General features: G+C 28.4%; 1 protein-coding gene across 2 annotated transcripts in view; it reads left to right on the top strand.

Moving 5' to 3' along the window:
- Sym (symplekin scaffold protein) overlaps positions 1-17,344 on the top strand; it is a 63,864-nt gene that overhangs the window by 15,828 nt on the left and 30,692 nt on the right. For both annotated transcript variants that reach the window (XM_075376989.1, XM_075376988.1), the window contains exons 7-14: positions 1,789-1,943; positions 6,082-6,384; positions 7,016-7,189; positions 8,218-8,412; positions 11,151-11,292; positions 12,387-12,597; positions 15,507-15,693; positions 16,663-16,907. In XM_075376989.1, coding sequence (XP_075233104.1) covers positions 1,789-1,943; positions 6,082-6,384; positions 7,016-7,189; positions 8,218-8,412; positions 11,151-11,292; positions 12,387-12,597; positions 15,507-15,693; positions 16,663-16,907 — 1,612 coding nt within the window. The remainder of the gene's footprint in view (positions 1-1,788; positions 1,944-6,081; positions 6,385-7,015; positions 7,190-8,217; positions 8,413-11,150; positions 11,293-12,386; positions 12,598-15,506; positions 15,694-16,662; positions 16,908-17,344) is intronic.

Raw genomic sequence — 17,344 nt, 5'->3', positions numbered from 1 at the left:
AATATAAACTGGTCTTTGTCAAACTTATTTGTATATGAGGTATAATCAAAAAGTATCGAAACTTGGCTAATAAAAACAAAAACCTAATTAGTTCAATGACTTGTTATCTTCAAAACAGGCCCCTTCTGATGTAATACATATACTCCATCAATGTTTCCATTTCTGGAAGTATTTTTCAAAGTCATTTCTAATGAGCACCATTATCATTTCTAATAAGTTCTCTTCTTTCATCTCTTTTGGTCTGTTCTCTATCTTCAAATCTTTTTCCTTTAAGTAGAATTTTAAACATAGGAAAAAGCTTTAAACTTAAGAACACTATCAGTACATTCCAGCGTGTCTTGAGCAACTTACAGTCAGTTTTCCTTTTGTTCATGAGTGAGACATTTTGGAACAAATTTTGCTGCTATGTGCTGCATCTAAAGATCTATTAAAATCAATTGCACTTTGCCAGATAAATAAATCTTGGTACTCCATTTTTAGCTCTCTAATTCCTACTAGACTATCATTCATCTTCATCTGTTGAACTTGCTTGAATTTTTCAGAATTATTGCTGGTGGAAGGTCTGTCAGAGTGTTTGCCACTTTTGACAAATGTTTGGCCATCTTGGAAACAGTGATACCATTCTTTAACCATTCTTTAATTAGTGCACCATCCATAACTTAATCACCAAAAACTGTTTAAATCTTGCTCATTGTCTCTACCTTCATGTCACCTAGTTCCTGACAAAATTTAATGCAGATTCTCTGCTCAACCCATTCAATTTGATAGGTAACGAAAACATAAGCACTTCTCACGTGGTTTACTTTCACAGCTGCTAATTTCTTTTACATCATTTTTTTTTTTTTACTTTCACATGAATAATTAAAAAATTATCCTTGTTTAAAAAGTGGAAAAAATCAGTCTAATATTTTTGGACACAAGATTTCCTTGATTTCTCAGGAAGTAAGTAACTTTCTTTCATTTTAAAAGATTTGAAGTATTTATAAATATCAAGACTGATGTCATGTTTAATAAATCAGTTCCTATAGTTCATTAAAATTAAATCATGCTGGGTGTTGTTGCTGCTTGGTTTGGTGAATGGACTCTGCTGACATTTATACAGAGAAATGTGTAAGATGCTTGTACAGTAAGATTAGTAAATATTATTTTGTGAAATTTTTGTTTCTATTGTGTAAATAAATAAATAGTTTTAACTGTGATACCTTTGTAACCTGTTTTGTAATATTATTTAAATGTTACATATTGCTTTTTATGAAATATTTTGTGTTTTTACCTGTTTAGGTATTTATAGTTCAGGCTTTATAGATCAGTCAAATTTTTGGTAGCTATTGATGTAATCTTTTGATCTTGGAGTAAAGTTGTTCATCCCTTTAAATTATATATGTATAATGTGTTATGTAAATATATTCTTTTTAAATTTTGTAACTTTTCGCGAGTGCATGATATTTCTGTAATTTTTAATGCATCTCTTATGTTTATATAGTTTCCATTATTAGAAATGTATAGTTAATGTTTGGTATGTTTAATGATGTACAAGGGCACAATGATGTACAAGTTTATTAAATACACATCACAACGGTCACTTCAGTCTTTATTGTTAATAGCATATTGCTCTTTGGATGTTTCTATTCGATTAAAACTATCAAACTTTAAGGAATAATATTGGTATTCTTGCTTATATTTTGTTATCTATTAGCATCATAATATGTTACATGCTTAACTAAGAGGAAAATATGGATGTTAGCTTTTCAAATAAGTAACCGTTCTATGTTAATTTGTTTTGAATAGTGAATCTTCCTCCAACACTATCTAAGTCGCAAGTGAGTTCTGTCAGAAAGCACCTAAAAATGCAGTTGCTGAATTTATTAAGACATCCATCTGCCGTTACGTATCTGACAAATATTACTACGCTTTTAACAGATCTTGGTGCTACATATCATGAGGTAATGTTTTTTATTAGTGCATTTACTACAACAATTTTTCCATTTATGCAATCCATTAACCTAAATCATTTTTTTTATAAATATGAAAAATTAAGGGTTGTAAAAAGTGGAAAAAGATAAAAAAATCTTGTGTCGGATGAAAAATCTTCTCATGCTAATCTATTCATGATTGGGCCTTTTTGCAAGAAATCCAGCAGTTTTTCCTTATGAATCTGTATCACACATACCTGTGTGATCATTGAACTTAAAATATTTTCAGTAATGTGTGAAATAATTAATGTTTTATTTAGCTTTACTATATTTCTCTTTTTTGTACAAAACAGAAACACCAGAAAATTGAAACAGATACAGTTGATCATAAATTATTTATTGCATTTTTTTAGTAACAAAAAAAATACTTATGTGCATGTTTTATTGTTGAACAGGGCATTTCAAACAGTTTTCTTTACAACACTTATTAACTTCAAACAATTTCCACATGTATGTATACCTTTTGTGGCATGTAAAATATCTAGACAATATTCAATTTCATGCTACACTTTAGAAAGAATACCTGGAGTTATTCCGTTAATTACATGTTCAACTCTTCTTTTTAGTTCTTTACTGTAAAACCTTCATTGTGTATACCCTGCCTTCGACAAACCCCGAAAGAAAGAAATTTGAGTGGCTTAATATCAGGTGTTGAGATGGTCAGTGAATTGATTCATTACGTCCAATCAGACGTTGAGGAAATTGTTCATGTAGGTAGTCACTAACATGTAAACCCCAGTATGGTGGTGTGCCATCTTGTTGGAAGAAAACGTTGGGTTGCCAATGTGTCCAATTTCCTGTAACATGTCTTAGATACCTAGTCCTAGTAACCGTTGGCTCAGTGAAGAAGAATGGTCGGATAACTTCATAAGCAGTTACTGCACGCCAAACGTTAATTTCAGGCTATCACTTGTGTTTGTCAAATGGCATGAGAGCTCTCACTACTCCAAAATCTGACAATTATGACAGTTAATGTGACCTGAAACATGGAAGGTAGCTTTGTCATAGAAAATTACATTTTCTAAAAACACATCAAGTATGTCCACGACACAATTATAATGGTGTGGTTTATCACATCTTCAGTTGCTTGTATTTACGACTGAATTTTGTATGCATGAAGTTTTAGGCATTTGTGCAGAACCTTCACAATTGTAGATTGCAGTATTCCCAGTTTTACACCCTCATGACAAGTTGATTTACCCAGGCTTCTCTGAAAGGTTCTCGTACTTGTTCCACAATTTCCTTGGAAATGGAAGATTTGCCATCATGTTTTTTTATATGCTACACTTCCTGTAAACTTAAAATGCTGATGCCAATGTTTAATAACATTTTTATTAGGAGGATCATGTCAATAATCTGAACAAAAACATCTATGAACAGTAGCAACAGTCTGCTTTTGTGAAATCATAGTACACACATTGCTTTCTCCTGCATGTAGCCATTATTCAACTAACATTCCTCTTGTTACATCGCTGTGGCTTGATCATTCAAGGTCATCAGTAACTCAAGTACCTATACTAACATCTGAAAAAACAAATGCACACTACATTACTTTGTTCATTTTTTATTAACTCTAAAATGCACTGAATAATCACCTGTCACCTGTGTAATTGAGGGAAAAATTTAATTTAAAAAAAGTGCAGATATGTGTCAGTATGGAGGAATAGAAATTATATTGATTCAGCAAAAAAAAAAAATTGTTAAAAGTATTGGTAAAGGAGTAATAACTTGCTAGGATGACTGTAACTTATCTTGTATTGAATAAATTAGTCCAAAAATAATTAAAAAAACAAGAAAAATAAATAAATTAATCTTAACTGTAAAACAAATATAGAAAACTATATTTCTTTTAACTTAATGGTTCCAGAATACATGGAGCATCTGAGGAAATAACATCTTGGAAATTGAAGGATGGGAAACAAGGTGAAATGCCAACAGCCAAAGCTAAATTCAGTGCACTTGTTCCCCTAGATCACTGAAGTTAAGAAACTTGGGTGTAGACATTGCATTCTATTGGTATTGTTTATAGCGATTGTTAATCATAGTAATCAATATCATTTAAAATAAAAAAATAAAACTGAAAATTATTTTTTTAAATTATTAGTGAGAGAAATTGGGTTTTCTGAGGATAAATTTATTCAAAATTAATTTTACTATGTTTTAGAAGAAATTAACAGAAATTTGAAAAATAAATTCTAGGAGGTTTGATTAAAAATTTATGCGGAATTTTAGTTTTTTCAAAAAATATTTATTCATCAATATTGATTATATCACCTCCAAAGTACTCCTTCTCAGATATAATATATTTGTAGCAGTGGTTTTTATAATGTTTGAAGCACCTTTGGAATGCAATTTCTGGTATGGCGTTTAGCTCCTTCAGCAATTCTGTCTTGATCTCTTCAGTATTGGCAAAATATTGTCTTTCACGGTTCTTTTCAGCTTGGGGAATAGGAAGAAGTCTCAGGGAGCCATGTTTTGCTAATATGAAAGCCAAGGCATAATGATGTTATTTTTGGCCAAAAATTCATGAACAAGCAGTGATGTATAAGCAGGTACATTATCTTGGTGCAATTGCTGTGAATTGTTTCGCCATCATGCAAACAGCATAGAATTTCCAGGTAGTAATGCTTAGTGACTCTCTGATAGTGATTCAATGATTGTCCATAATCATTTATTTCACTTTATTTACATTGTTATTGGTTGTTGATGTGATGGGATGTCCAGATTGCTCATCATCTTCAATGTCTTCATGGATCACTTAGAAATGTTTGTACCATTTGTAAACGCTTGTTTTATTCATCGAAAAGTATCGCCAAAAGCAGCATTCAAGAATTCCAATGTGGTGCTGCACTTTATTACGTTCTTAATGAAAAAATTTAATGTAAATTCTTTGTTCCATTTTCCCCCCAAGTTAAAAATCGCCGATCATACCAAACCATGTGACAGCCAACAATAAAATAAACATCCAATATGGCTACCATTGTAAATATAAGTTATGGACAAGTGTAGAAACTCAAAAAAAAAAAAAAAAATTGTGACAGTTGGAGTGATATAGCCTGGAAAATTAAAAATGTCTTTTTATTTTTTGATCAAACCTCGTGTATCATTTTAAAGTAAATATTAAATTATTAGAAATAAAAATAAAATTTGCATAAAAGCTTACTTTTCTCAAAAATGTAATGAAGTTTTTAAAACATTAAAACCTGTTGAAAAAACTGACTATTATATGATGTATCACATAACCTTAGTAAGAACTTAGAGGAAATAAATGAAACCCAATAAAAAACAATACCGTCTATTTTGGTGATTCACATGATCTGACCCAGAAGCCAATACTGTGGGATCAGCACAAACATCACACAGTTAAAAATTTCAGGAATTTGGGTTATATAAGCTCACATAGTAGGTGGTAATTATTGATTATAAGTAATAAATATCATTCATCTTCATATGATGTAACTATGCTAGGTACATATTTATATCTTAATTCAATAAAAAGTATTAAAAGTTAGAAGGAAAATTATGTTTTACAGGAAAAAAATTGTTTAGAAAGACTAAGCGAGTAAAAAACATATTGTAATGAATTGTAAGCATGTTTAATTTGTAATCTACACTGTTCATTTCTAGTATAATACTGATTAATTTGTGGACTTTAACCTATCCCAGTGACTACTTCATGATGAAAACAGATAAATTTATTTTTTTGTTGAAAGTGTCTTTTTGTATAAAATAATTAGCCTAAAACATGAATTTATAGCTGCCAGTACAAATTCTTGTATAGTGTGCAGGTCTCCAATGAAATTGTAAAACAAAAAGTAAAATAAATAATTTATAAACATTACCTTGTTATTATGTTTATAGCAAAGTTATATTTTATGAAATCGCTGCTTAAAAACTGAATTTTTGTGAAGTTTATTAAGCAATTGGTGTGCAAAAATCCCTTGCTGCCCTAATTTAATTATTTGAGAAATGTTTTACATGATTTTTTTAATTATTACAGTTTTGGGTAAATATAATATTGGTTGTTAATGGTCTTGTTCTTGAAGCATAGTATTTCTGATTTCTTATAACATATTTTTCACGATTACAAATATTTGTATTGTCTCAGGTAATGAAAGCATATCCTAAAGTTGAAGAAGTTAAACGCAAATCTAAACGTGGTTTAATATCGTCATCATCATCATCCTCATCATCACCTGCTGATACATCTAAAAAACCAAGACTTGATGAACAGAGAGATAGTGGAAATTCTGCTACACACACAGGATCTGATTCTGATCCTTTATCATCTACAACAGCCTCAATGCCCCCTCAACATGTTGTTACTGAGACAGCAATTGATATTACTGAGCAATATATTGTACAGCGTTTAACTCCAGATTTGGCCGCAGATTTGGTTATAACAGCTATGGTAAGTTTTTTTTAGAAGTTGGATCTTTTTTATGTGTTTTCTGTTTTAATGGAATATGTTTGTATTTATCTTTTTTTCCCCGACATCTGTTACTTTTTCTAATTATTAAATAAAGCCATGATTCTTTTGAATTTCACAAATTACATTATTTATTAAAGAGATTAAACTATTCTATTTTTAAAATCTTGTTCCCATTACTTTATTTATCTGTTTATGGTATTGCCATATATAAAGTTATACTGCTGTATCTGTGTGGCAGTGCTTAGTTATAAATCTAACCTCTAAACTTTATAGAAAGAATATAACATAGTTTTGCTGTTTGTTGAGAACTTTTAAAAATGTTCACACTATTTAATTTTTAAATAGTTTTCTCAAGTCCATTTATTTTTTTTAATAATTCATTTATTTTTAATTTTACACAGATATGTCAAACTTTTCTTATGTGGTTAAACAAAATGTGAATGCTATTAAAGCTAGAAATTATTAATTGTTGAAATTAAATTACATTTTATTATTTTTTAATGGATTTTCTTCATATTTTATGATTTTATTCATGTATATTATATATATATTAAAAAAAAAATATATTGTTAATTCTGTTTGTATAAATTTATTTGGAATTTAATTGCAGTCAAAGTTACCAGACACAATGCCGTCTGTATTCAGTGCAACATATACTCCAATAGCAGCAGCTGGTACTCAGGGACAAATTCGCCATGTGGCTAGATTATTGGCAACTCAGTTGAATGCAGTTGGCTTGGGACCTGGCGCTGCAGTTGCTTCTAAACGAAAAATGGTGGAGCAGGTATTAAAACACTTTTATAGTGACATCATTTCATGATTACTTTCAGTCTGTCTTATATATATATATATATATATATCAACTGTTATTTGGTTTATTATGTACATGAGATGTGAGTTTTTAATGTTTCTTTGATTATTATATAAGTTCTTAATTTGGGTAATTTAGATGGTTTTGTATTTAATAAATGAGTATTTTTCTTCTTTTTTTTATTGGTCTTTCGCTGTTTATAAAGTTAATTTTTTTCAAATTAAAATTGCATGGATAATTTCTGTTTGTAAACATTTTTCAGTTATGGTTTGGCCATCAGTCTTATTTAGATACATGTTAACAAAATTTATCCCAAGGACCTCAGTACACTAGTAATGTGGATATTTAAATGAAATTAAATGTATTTTTGGGTTTTCGTAAAGGGTTTGTGTAATGGCCCTCAGGAAGATAGTAAATTGAGTCTATTAAACAAAATCCAGATTCTGTTTATCAGTCTTATACTTACACTGAATTCCTTTGTATTGTGGTTATTAATAGAAAAATATCTGAATTCAGTGGATGATAAATAAGACTCATTCTCCATTTGCTGATTGTTCTTCCTGCGATGTTTTGATTCGTCTGTCGAATTGGATTTTCAGATTCATTTAGTTTTCCAAATATCCACAGTAATTGTTGACCTTTTACAATTCCTACATTATTAATGTGCAATATAGTGAACACATTACACAGTTTGAAAGTACATGTTATTTTCATTACTGTACTGAAAGTTGTGTTATTTTGTACTACATTTTGAAAATTTGTTGTATTATGCATGTCCTGTATAGCTTTTTTATAAAAGTATTGCCAAAAGTTTTTATTGTTTGAAGAAGTGCAACATTGCATTGATTGTGCCTTTTAGAAGATAATAATGTATATGGTTTTGCTTTAGTACGAGTATTGTATAAAATTGGAATGATTCTCAGTGAAGAATATTTTGATTTTATTAAATTAATGATAAAATTATGATTTGGTCTTCTTATTTGTGCCATTTTCATTTGTAGGGTGATGATGACGATGATGATGATTATGATGATAATGAGGAACGCCAGATTGGTACATTAGTAACAGCAGGGCCTGTCGTTGATAAAAGTTCAATTAACACAGTGGCTGCATTACCTGGACCACTACAGCCTTCAAATAAACCTATGAAATTAAAATCATTGAAATTATCAAAAATTACAAGACCTCTTTCAGAAGTAAGAGTACAGTTAGTTTATTTACTTAAAATTTATTTTTCAAGTCTTTAAAAATTATTATACTTAACATATAAGATGACATGATTAACTAAATGTAATTATAATTTATTTGTTAATAAGCTCAGTGTTTTTAAATAAAAATAACCAAACTGAAGTTCCCACAGTTTACTTACATTAATATTAATTGTAATTAATATAATTATTATATTGTAAATAATACCATTGTATATCCCTGATGAAATTGAGGTTTGCTGAAATCATTGAGGTAAAGAAATATTTTAATTATTTTGTAACATGAAGTAAACATTTTTAATAAATTAATACTTTTATTTAATAATGAGCTTGAATAAAATGCAAATTAAAAAATTATTTTTTAGAAAGTATGAAAATTATGTTTTGTTTTATTGTTCTACTTTTTTAACAAAGTTATCATTTATGACTTTGTTATAAGAAGTTAATCAATTTTTTTTTATAGATGGTCAGCTTTTTTTCCTTGATATTTATGTTAACCCTGGAAGGAGTAAATGTCGAAAAATGTACACTTGTTTACATCAGTTATATTTCTGTACTAGAAATTCTGGAAAAGTAAATTTACAGATTTTATGGCATATAGTTTGATATCATTATTGCTTGATTGAATGCATTTTTATTGATATATATGTATATATGTTGTTGTGCGTGTATGGATGTTTTTAAAATATGCAATTGGTGTTACGGTAAACATCAACCTTCGTTTCATATGGATTTGGTTCATGTTATATTAAATTGTGTTTTATTGTGAGTTTTTTTATTAATCTGTAAAAAAGTTTGATAAATCTAAAGGAAAATTATATATTTATGTTACAGCAGGTAACATAAAAAGTAGCAGTTGAGTTATCCGAAAGTAGCAGTTGTAGTTATCCGGATGTTAAACAGACTCACCCACCAGATTGGTGTAGTGGTGAATTCATCATCGCAAATCAGCTGATTTTGAAGTCAACAGTTCTAAGGTTCAAATCCTAGTAAAGGCCTAGTTTAAGGCTAGTTTAATATGGATTTGAATACTAGATCGTGGATACTGGTGTTCTTTAGTGGTTGGTTTCAATTAACCACACATCTCCGGAATGGTCGACCTGAGACTGTACAAGACTGCTGCACCTCATTTACATTCATATCATCCTCATTCATTCTGTGAAGTAATACCTTATGGTGGTTCAGGAGGCTAAACAGAAAAATGAAAGATGTTAGTCTAGATGATAATTAAAATTATGAATTGGACATATTACTGAAGACATTTCAGGTAATTTACAGGACAACAGTAGAAATTTATGTGCTGATAACAGTATTAAATGTGCTGCTGTAAAATTTTATACTTGGAGCAAGGAAGTCCTATTGAAAATAGAATAAACTTAAGATTTTAGCGCAAGCATCTCTTGCGCTAAAATCTAACATACTAACATCCTAACGTGCCACACATACATACTAACTGTCTGTCATACTAACATGTTACCTGGAACTCTCCCCTTATTATATATTATAATTTTTTATTATACATTCAGATATTCTGAAATTTTAGATGAGTAATTATTAAACTAGAGATAAATAATGACTGGAAGTCATTATTTTTAATGACTCCATTAAATTTTTTATCTAATTTATATTTAAATATTTACTCTTTATAACTTATCAGTTTTTGTCTAAAAAGGGATTCTTGTTCCTATCTTTTTCAATTTTTTATTTTCTAAGTTCCTTAATTTAAAAGGTTTGCTATTACTTTAGATGTTTGTTGTTAACCTTCTTCCTTTGGGATGTCAACATCACATCAACAGAGCTGCTATACCCAAAATTACAGTTGACTGCACATACATGTCAGGAGATATCTGCCTATTTAACATTTCCTATCTACTCTATTTTTCTACATACACTTAATAAATCTTTTAAGATCTGTATAGAAGTGCTTTTTCAATATATGTTGCAAAATTAAAAATAACAAAAATTAACCAGTTAAATTACAATGAAATGGTTAAACTAATTTGTTCACTGTAATCACCATTAATGCGTAACTTGATAAAAGTTGTATCTCTTTGGCCTTTTCCTAAAAATATCCCTTTCTTCTAAATATGCTTGATACATTTTAAAATTTTTGGTTCGATGACACCTGTACATGGGATTGAGAATAAAATGTTATTCAAATAAGGAACAAGCCCAAGGAAGCAGTTGTATTCAGAGGTACATACTATTTTAACTTTTAATATTTAAAGGGTTAAATAACCTAAGGAACTAACTTTTTTAATTTTAATGTATTAATTTATATTTATATTAAATATAATGAAAACTAATTTTAAAGAACATTAGTGAAATTCATTATATATGCCTCTTTTTTTCTATTTAGCCTCCGGAACCACCACAAGGTATTACTTCAGAGGATGATATGTATGAATGTGAATGAAGTACAGCCTCAATTTGACCCTTCGTGAGATGTGTGGTTAATTGAAACCCAATCACCAAAGAACACCGGTATCCATGATCTCATATTCAAATCCGTTTAAAAGTAATTTGTGTTTACTAGGATTTGAACTATCAACTTTGAAATCAGATGATTTGCGATGACAAGTCTTGACACTTGACCAGCCCAGTGGGCTAGTAAATATTCCTGCCGGAACAGAAGTTTACTACTGGTTTTTCTAGGATTAACTCATTTAAATTTTTCATAAAGTTAGTTTATTTAAAAGTGAAGAATATTGTATTTTTAATTACAGGAAATCCGTGACTCAATGTCAGTTTCTGCTGTTATGAGGATATTAAGTTCAGAAAAAAGTGCAATTGTTGGTGGTGTGTTAAGCATACGTAGTAAAATGATAGCTACAATGGCAACTACATTTAGTGTAACTGTGAGAAGAGGTAAGTGATTGTTGATGAGATTTAAATTCTGATTTCAACCTTTAATTTATGTCATTGCTAGTTTTTCTTCATTAATCCACATGTTGAATGATATATTTAGATTTAGCTAATTTTTAGGCATAAAAAAGCTATCGAAGATACACTATTTGTGAAAAGTCATTAGGTCTTATTTTTTGGTGAACTTATTACGCTATGGTAATTACTCCTTAATACTTATATGTCTTATCTAGACATTTGTCTTTGGGAAGATGCATCATTGTAAGGGACAAGCATTCCATGGTCCTTTAATTATCTCTTTCTTTATTTACTTCTTTATATGTATTGTGGTCAATTTAATCAATCTGTGGTCTAATCTATAATTTATAAATCTGTATAATTTTTTCAGGTAGTGAATACAATTATCAAATAAAAATTATATTAAAGTAGTATTATATATATATATATATATATATATATATATATATATATATATATATATATATATATAATACTACTATATGTCTTATATGATGAAATTTAATTTAATCTTGTAATTTAAATTTTAATAAATTTTTAATATTTAAATTTTATACATTTTTTCTGATATGATGTTTTTCTTTGTAAACAAACAGAAATAACAAACAGTTATTTTGTGGTGAAACGTTTTATGGAATTTTTGTTAAGTGAGAAGAAAGTTGCTGAAAATCTTTTGCTGGTTCAGTGGCAGAACAGTGCTGTTTTGTATTTCACTTTATGCTGTGGTATTTATTAAGGGATAATGACCATTGAAATTGATAATGCTTAAAATTTGAAAGAAAACGAATCACTTGTTATCGAAATGGAACTAATTCATAATATATCAGTGTGCCCAATTGGATGTGGACCAAACAGAAAAGTTATTTTTATAAGGGCAGTTCAGTATCCAAAAAGAGAGGAGGAATTCTTTTAGAATTACTGCCATATACAATCAAGTGTTTTTACCATGTTATTGGTATTTCTGTAGAGAAGTTTTTCATGGGAAACTTCTATGCTCACACACTAAGCTGTGTATCTATAATTAATTCAGCAAATATTTATAAAATATCCAATTTTTTTATGATTTTTTTAATTTACAGCTGTTTTAGATTATATATTGACTGATATTCGTAATAATTTATCATTGGGTCTCGCTTGGCTATATGAAGAATACAGTTACATGCAAGGTTTTAAACGTTTACCAGCTGCACTTACACCTGACATAAAGAAGAAAGATAAAAATTACAACTCACTACTGTTATCTTTCATTCAGACTATTATGAATAGATCTGATATTAAAGAGAAAGATATGTAAGTTAGCATTATATAATGTTTTATATATTCATAAATATATTCTTTTGTGTTCACTAATGGGTACAGATTTTGTTGCTGGATGTAGAAAAACTTGTTCATATGTAGTAAATTGTGTCCCACCTGTTTTCATAGACAAAGGTTTATTATGATATTTTCTTTCTTTCGATGACATTTCACTCATTTTATTATTTATGCAACAAATTTAACTACTGGCTTTAATGTAGTGTAGCATCTTCCTGTGCTTATGTCTTCTGCATCATATGTCATTTAGCGTTGGTGCAAGAAAATCAATTTTAAAAATATTAAAGTCTTTATTTGCTGGTCTTGATCTCCATAACCGTCATGTATTATTTTAGATAAAATTTGTTGATAAAATTGAGAATCGGTAATAAAAACAGTTTACATTATAAATGACTAAGATTTACTGAAAATTGGTATATTATAACATTAATTTTTCTAATTAAACATTATTGTTTGAAGCAACAAAAATGTTTTTAAACATAATTACAATAATTCACTTATTTTATACATAACAATTTTTAATTTTGGAATTAAGATGTATGAAAAATTCTGTTTTTCAAAACTTTTCACGGTAGGTTGTATACATTTTATGCTAGAAAAGGAAACTATATGCTGAAAAAGGAAAAACGTATTATATAAATGTACAGTTATAATTAAATTTGTTGAGTATATTTTCAATAAAAAATTAATGCCATGGGTGGAAACTATGTGTAGAATAAGCTTAGTTACATCAGAATAAATTAAAAAATTTAATTTTATTTACCATTATCTACGTACTACAATTATTGAAAAAAAATTATATATATAAATAAATCTGTTATACTAATATTTAAATCCTATTGTACTATTATTTGATATTTCATGTTCTAATGCACTCACATGAATATCTAATGTAGCTGACAATTTTTTAGAATGCAAATTATATTACTGATTGCAAAAATAATTTAAAGATTTTGGAAGTTTGTAATAATGGTAAAGAAATCAATGTACTCAAGAAATATTACATTTATAAATATAATAAAAAATGTAAAATGATAAACCACCAAATTATTCAAAGATGGTAATTTAATTAAAAACATAATAAAAATCGAATCTAATGGTTTGCAATATTGACAATAGAACAAAGGAAAATATAAGTAATACATCATTCCAGTACTGGACAGCAGAATATGCGTTTTCATCCATAATAAATTTCAAAATTTTCAAAAAAGAAAACAGTTTCAACAAATTTTAAATAAATGTTTTATTATAATTATCGAATTTAATAACTGAATTGTTTTTCTTGGCGTCCAATGAAAATCAATTGTTGGGCGTATGGTAAATTTAACTTATTTATTTACTGTGTTTTAGTGGTTTACATTTCATTTAATATTAAATCTTATTAGCACAGTGGTCAATATGTTAGTGTGTGTGTGTGCGCACGCATGCGCTATAAGTTTTTATGTATTTGCATTTTTTTTTTGAAAATTCAAGTAATTCATTAAAAAATAGATAAATATGTAATTAAAAATATAAATAGATAAGTTAAACTTACAGATAAACTTGCCTGTAAATAAATAAGTAATAGTAAATAGATAAAGTTAAACTGTAAATAGGTAACTTACCTTACTTGTCTATTGTATTTTGTGGTTTTATTTCATTTAATATTTCATACACCTATATGCAGGTGTTAACAAAATATGGCAACCCTTAAATAACTTTTTAAGTTTTAGTTAAACAAAGAAAAATGAAATTCAGTAAATGCTCCTCTTCAAAACAATTTTCAGTATGAAACCAATTTGGGTATTCTAGGACATTTTTAAAACTTGTGAGAAATATTAAGTATGTGCTTTTTGTGGAATTGCCAAGGTACTATTTACTCCAAGTTGACATGTAATTTTTTCCTTGAGATTACATAGGAGTGCCAACATTTGATGGATAATTTTTAAATTCATACAATCAAAACTTTTGTTGAATTTATTGATATTTGAACATACAAAAATCCTACATCTCCCTTTATGAGTTGAATAACATTATTAAAAGTCAGTATTTCTTTTTATAAACATTTAGACAGTCAGAAGAGATAAACCTGTCAACAGACTGTAATTATTGTACTACCTTATACATTTGTCCCAGTTTAATGAGTAAGAGAATAAGTACTTGTGAATGAATTTTGTAAAAAGTAGATTTTTTTTAATTTAGTTTGATTGAAGTGACATAGTTCTGAGTCTGATTGAATTTAATTCTTCTTTTAAGTTAATGATGTTTTTCCATTTCTGAATAAAAACCTGTTACTATTCTGGAGTTGGCTGTGCACAATACTGTAGAGGAAAGTCACTTTATTGGTTTTTTTTTTTTTTTTAAGTAAAGTTACAGTTATAATTGTAATCATCTGTTATTCAAACCAATACATGAATTCTTACTTAGAATAAGAATTTACTACATTTTCTTACTATATATTTCTATAGCTTACTTTAGTTTATTATTACAGTATATTGACTGTAGCTTTCTTACTACATCTGGTCAACTCCTTATTTGTGGTTATATATTCTCTCTCTCTCCCCCTCCCCCCTCTCCCCCCTCTCTCTCCCCCTCCCTCTACCCCTCCCTCTCTCTCCCCCTCCCTCTCCCCTCCCTCCCACTCCCCCCCCCTCTCTCTCTCTCTCTGTGTGTGTGTGTGTGTGTGTGTGTGTGTGTGTGTGTGTGTGTGTGTGTGTGTGTGTGTGTGTGTGTGTGTGTATATATAAGTATGGTTTTAATATATATATATTAAAACCATACTTATATATATATATATATATATATATATATATATATATATATTATTATTATTATTATTATTATTATTAAAATGAAAGTAAATATATTTGTTTATTTACTAAAAACCTTTTTTTCATTTGTTGCAGTTTATTAATGAGATTATTTTTAGAAGCACCAATTATAACTGATGAAGCTACAGATTTATTAAAGGAATTGTGCTGTCATGATCACTATGGCCTGAATATATTACAAGAACTTGTGATAAGGCGACCTCCAAGACAATTATTGTATCTTAACGCGATGTTGACACATACTGCTCATGAGAATCCTGAGGTACATGTATAAAAATTTTAACACCTGTTTGAATTAATTGTATAACTTTTAATGACCATTCTTTTTGTATTGTTAAATTATAAAGCAGGATAACAACAGTCAGGTTGTTATTTAGGGATCAGGTTGTTATGTAAGTAGTATTGTTTTACATTTATAACCTTTATCTTGTGTCTTCATAATAAGATAAAAGTATTACTATTGTGCATCTTTTTAGTGTTATTCATTAGTGGTTTCATTTTTTAATATGATAACATTGCATGTTTATTGTATTAGGAAAGACTGATTTTATGTCATTTTTATTTTGACTTTTTACTTTATGACTAATGTTTTATGGTAACATTTTTACTTTATTAAATACAATTACACAGTTACAATACATAATTACATAAAATTATTCTTTATGATAATTCAACATTTTTTAATTCTTTTTTATAATGTAGCTTTTTCTGAAGTCTTTGTTATTTAAAATTGTATGTACACTATACAATCAGTCTTATCATATGGTGTCACTATCAGGCTTGCATTTGTCTTTTTAAAGAAGATAACTGAAAAACACTTCAATTTCCAGGTTATTTTAGTAAGGCTTTTTAATAACATGTGCTTGTTATCTTTAGAATGACTGTGCCTAATTTGGGAGTGATTTTTGTACGTCATGATAGGTCAACTACAATCTTTTGGGTAATTGAATTTAACATATTCATTTGTTATGAATGTATATATTTGTTATGAATGTATATATTTGTTCATTTGTTATATATTTGTTCATTTGTTTCAGTGTGATGTTTTTCTATACAGTCTCATTCTTTGTAGTTTACTAAACGTACGTTTAGGTATTCATTGGTAGTAATACGTGATCACGTTACCAGAATTAGAAAAAAAGAAATCCTTTTAATATTATAATAAATTTTTTCTCAGAAAATATTTCTAATCGTGTTTTTAGTAATTGGAAAGAATATACTTTTTGTTTAGGTGCGTGATACTGCAATAAAGTGTGTCGTATCATTGTATGATAGAGGAGAGTTGAGGAGCATCATAGAAGAATATGCTGTTTTGTATCTTAGTTTTCTGCGACTTCCACAACCACCTGATGTTTTGTTTGGAGAAGAGCGAGGTCGTCCAAATAAAGGGGATGGCATATGGTCTGAGGAAGCAGCAAAAGCTTGCTTGTATTTGTACTTGATATTACTACCTATTAATCAGAACCTCATTCATGAGTATGTTTTGAGTATTGTATTTTTATACTTTTTTATTTTATGATAATGAACTTTGTTAGTGGTCATACGTTGTGATTGTCTATTTTATCAGTAAGATGAAATATTTTTACCTTTGTGCTGTAGTAGTTTTATTATACCCATATCACATCATTTAATTAAAAAAGGGGTGAAAAAAGGAATGTGTACTTAAAATAGCATTGCCATAGTTTGTTATAAATTATTTCTACTACTTGGTGTTAAATAAAATTAACTTAAAATAAGTAGATTGCTAGATTCAGTAAATAAAATAAAAAACTGACTATAGAAAACCCCAAAATTATAGTCTCTCTACTAAATTATATCAGTTATATTTTTAAAGAGAAAATAGCTGATGTAGTAAGAATTTTAAAAAAAAATGGAATTTTTCTATCTTATTTTGTTTTCTGTTTATTGCTTAT

This window comes from Lycorma delicatula, chromosome 10 (assembly GCF_047948215.1).
Source record: "Lycorma delicatula isolate Av1 chromosome 10, ASM4794821v1, whole genome shotgun sequence".
NCBI lineage: Eukaryota > Metazoa > Arthropoda > Insecta > Hemiptera > Fulgoridae > Lycorma > Lycorma delicatula.
This window is presented reverse-complemented; position numbering and strand designations above follow the sequence as displayed.